The 4,455-nt window shown below is 37.7% G+C and overlaps 1 protein-coding gene across 1 annotated transcript in view; it reads right to left on the reverse strand.

The window, feature by feature from the left end:
* Positions 1 to 247, reverse strand: part of SORCS2 (sortilin-related VPS10 domain containing receptor 2) — a 35,772-nt gene extending 35,525 nt beyond the window's left edge. The window contains exon 1 of the mRNA XM_009705061.1: positions 195 to 247. Within this exon, the coding sequence (XP_009703363.1) occupies positions 195 to 247 (53 nt within the window). The remainder of the gene's footprint in view (positions 1 to 194) is intronic.
* Between the last annotated feature and the right edge of the window lie 4,208 nt (positions 248 to 4,455).

Raw genomic sequence — 4,455 nt, forward strand, 5'->3', positions numbered from 1 at the left:
GGGGGGGGGGAGGGGAAAAGAAAAATCTCAATGTTTTAAAAACCAATCTGCACTTTCAAAGCAGCCAATATTTTCAAAGTCAGAATACTTATTTCCAAAACAAAACAAGTAAGTATGACATCCAGCAACAAATTAGAAAGGATTGGGCAAGAGTCAAATGTATTTGTGGTTTGTATCAGGCTTATATGACTTACTTGCCAAAGAATTTAAGGTTGATTCTGAAGCCAACAATTTCTGTGCAGTTCATACTGCACAGAGTTCATATTCCAAGTTTTAGCAGCATTCTCCAAACTAATTCATTCCTTTTGTTTTGCCTTCAGTTTTGTCCAAATCCAGACACAGCAAGAATGGTACAGTTTTGCTAAAAGTATTCTGCTGTGTAAAGTCGTTTCTCTTGTCCTGAATACCAGGTTCAAAGTGGAACTAGGGTAGACAGAAGTGAGGAAATGGTGGATTCTCTGCAGCACAGAGGCAACATCATCACACTAAGCATCTTCCCTAGTAGATGCATGTAGAGCTCTGAAGTCTGCCAAAGAGGCTGAAAAATAGTCGCAGAGACTAAAGTTGTACAGTGATTTCCTCCTTTCCTTTCTGGTGTCTTTGCTTCTCAGCCATAGTATAGAGATGTAGATGTCTACAGATTATTGCTCATACTGCTCACATTATAATGACCAAACAGGAAACTTCACCATCAGAAGTGCATTTAATTAAACAGAAACATATGCATTTAGTTTGTATGTCTTACTCTTCTCTTGTAAGGCTCTGAGATTAAAGGTCTTGGATCACCTACTTTCTTTCCTTCTAAATGTACCCATGGCTCAGAACTAGAAACAATACACAAAAACTAAAAAATGCGGCTCACCACACTGGCTGTATGTCCACATAGGTGTATGGTCCCACTTCTCTCATTGAGACCTACAGGTTTGGTTCCATTTCTGGTTCAGCTGGATCCTGAGAGCTGCTATCACCATTTAATCTTATTCACTTGCAGTTACATACTCAATAGTGACTACTTAGGTGGTCTCATGCCTTTTCCACAATGCCTGCTTCAATGTGACTGGCTTTGTTGACAGGCATGAAGTGTCTTTTGCACGCTAAGTACCTGTACTTTTTCCTTTTTAAAATCTTCTTTGTCCATACAAGGTACTAACATAAGGCAGACTTCACCATGAGCTACCTATCTCAGCAAATGCTTCTTTAGACACCACAAAACTTTACAAATCGGTTAAATTTATTTTATTGACTCATTTATCAACAAGTATGTTCAAGCACAACGAGCCAAGTCCTATCAAAACTTTACTCCTGCCTCAAGAAAAGTATTTTCTATGGAACAAATGAAATTTTCTTCATTCATATTGGCTATCTCAGGCAGATTAGTCAGGAAAGAAGAAAGGAGATGGTTGTTTGAGTTCAATGCAGAATAGAATAATGAAATTCTCCTGAAAGTATAAAACAAAATCTCTGAACTATTAATCGTCATCTCTGAGACCTCACAGAGGATGAGGGTGATTCCAGACGACTACAGAAAGGGAAACATTACACCTATATATATATATATACACACACACGTATATATGTGTATGTATACATATAACCATATACATAAACCAGTGAAACAGAGCCCAGGGAGTTACAGAATTAATTTGGATATCCTCAAAGATATCAAACAAATTACTAAGCTATCCACTTCTAAGCACCCTGGATTAAAATGATAACAAATAGCCACCATGGATTTGTCAAAATCAAATCATGTCAAACTAATGTAATTTCCTTCTTTTACAGGGTAACTGGCTTAGTGGATAAAGGAAATGAGTAAATGTAGCATATTTTGACCTTTGTTAAAACTGTTACACAGTTCTAGCTGACATTGTCCCAATGTAAAAAAGAAAACATAAGGGTAGATCAAATAATTTTACAGAGGAATAGGAGCACACATATCCAATTAGAAGAATCCGTTTTCCAATAGTAGTTATCAAACAGAGAAATATTTTGAGATATGCATCACAAAGATATGACAGGCCCACAGTCAGTATTTTCATTAACACCCATGTGGTCAAATAACAAACACACAAAATTTTGTGGATAACATGGAAGGAAGGAAGTGGACACTGACTGCTGGAAGCAATGCTCAGAAATCAACATGATGAAATACTCAAAAACCAATTGCAAAAAGTACTCCTAGGGGGGGAAAAAAAAAAAAAAAGAGAGATGCAACAAAGGTGCAAGACTGAAATGGAGACTAACTTTCAAGTATAAAAGAAAAGGCTTGGGGAATTCTAGGGAAATAAATCAAGAACGCAATGTTGCTGCAAAAGAAAGACTAACTCTAGATTATATTCAGAACTGGAAAACAGAAGACATGGAGGTAATTAATTTGATAAATCTGGCACTGGTGGAGCCTCTGGAAGAATATGATGTCTAATTTTGGATGTTATATGCATATTTACACACCCGCTAAAAACAAATTTGAAGAGGGGGAAGGATGACTCATAAGCTGCTTAGAAAATGTAACCAATGAAGAAAGACGGAAAGAATTGGGTTTTTCTCTGGAAAAGATAAAGCTGAAAAGTACAACAAAATGTCTTCAGAGTCTTGTTATAGATTGAAGAGTTGTCTTCAAAGAGACCAGGAGCAAGGGCAAAAAGGAGGAAGGACAAGGATGAATGAACTTAAAAGATACAGCTGCACAATTCTCCAATTCCTTCTCCTCAGCACTGATGAGGCCACACCTGGAGCAGTGTGTCCAGTTCTGGGCTCCTCAGCACGAGAGACATGGACAGACTGGAGGGAGTCCAACAAAAGGCCATGAAGGTGATGAAGGGACAGGAGCATCTCTCCTATGAGAAAAGGCTGAGAGCTGAGACTGTTCAGCCTGGAAAAGAGAATGGTCAGGAGATCTTACCAATGTCTATAAATACCTGAAGGGAGAATGCAAAGAAGATGGAGTCAGTCTGTTTTCAATGGTGCTCAGTGACAGGACCAGAGGCAATGGGAATAAACTGAAACATGGGAGGTTCCCTCTGAACATCAGGAAATACTGTTTTTACTGTGAGGGTGACCGAGCCCTGGCATAGGTTGCCCCGAGAAGTTGTAGAGTCTCCAAGCTTGGAGACATTCAAAAGTCATCTCGAAACAGTCCTGGGGGACTGGCTCTTGGTGGCTCTGCTTGAGCAGGGGGGTCGGACAAGATGACCTTCAGAAGACGCTTCCAACCTCAACCATTTTGTGATTCTGTGCTTCTGTAATGGTAATGATACAAGATACTGAAGTTGTTTATTCTCCCTCACTAGAGCAAGAAATTGGTGAAACATCAGGACTAGAGATAGAGATTAGATAAACTTTTGACATATTGCTCAGTCACACATTCTATAATGTAATAAAAATTATAGAAATTACTCTAGAAATCATGCAAACTCTACTAGAGTAATATGGAAGCTATGTGTGAAGTGTATGTGTATACCGCAAAGGCAATGCCTCAGTGAGTGAACTACAAGCCTCTCTGTGGATTTTTAGCAAAAGACAGAAATAACTTTTCTGCCTGTTGGTCCAGTCTCTTGCAAAACAACATATTCATTTCCATTTTGGCTGTTCTGATTCTACAGACTGAAAATCACGGTCTGACAGAGCACAGTAACTGTACCACTGATTCCACCATCCTCTGGCTTAAGTAAAATTCCTGAGATTTGAGGAAGTGTGCCAGCACAGCCACAAACCCCATGAAAAATAGTCATACAGCCTTACAGCTCCTGGGGTAAATTTCCTACGGAATCCAGCACCTTACATGTTTCCAGCTCAGCAAACTGTTTGAAGAAAATGCTTAATGATTATTAATGATGCTGTTGCTGGAGTAATACTTGCTCTATTGAGGACAGGGTTTTGCAAACACATCAGAACAGCCCATTTAAATGTACTGCCAAATATCACTAGAATAAAAAAGACGTATTTTTGCAAAGTAAGGCAGGCATGTATTAAGTAGGATTCAACGGATTAGACAAAAATACGAGCTACAATAAAGCAATACATAACAGCAATCACAATCTAATTGCTCAGGTCCAAAATATATGTGTCCAATAAAATCATATGAATGGAAAAAAGACAGCAAGTGTAACTGATTACTAGAAGTTAAGTATCAAGATGATAGTAATTCATAAGCTACTAAAACCTTCCTATTGATTAATTATATTTCATTAGAAACCCATCAAATCAATTCTGTTGAAACTATGAAAGATGATGCTGTGATAAATAATTTTTGAAAGAAATTCCAATTACCTTGGAAATTAATTTACTTTTATTTGCAAGAATTTGGGATCCATAATTTTAACTTCAGTGTTTCAGTTGCCATAACAACTTTGTACATTTGTTCCTACTTCATTTATGAGCACATCATTTTTTAATTTGATTGCATCATTTGATAGATAAGACAGTTTAATGCAGTTTTTAAGCTAACTCATTTAA

This window comes from Cariama cristata, unplaced genomic scaffold (assembly GCF_000690535.1).
Source record: "Cariama cristata isolate BGI_N322 unplaced genomic scaffold, ASM69053v1 scaffold4890, whole genome shotgun sequence".
NCBI lineage: Eukaryota > Metazoa > Chordata > Aves > Cariamiformes > Cariamidae > Cariama > Cariama cristata.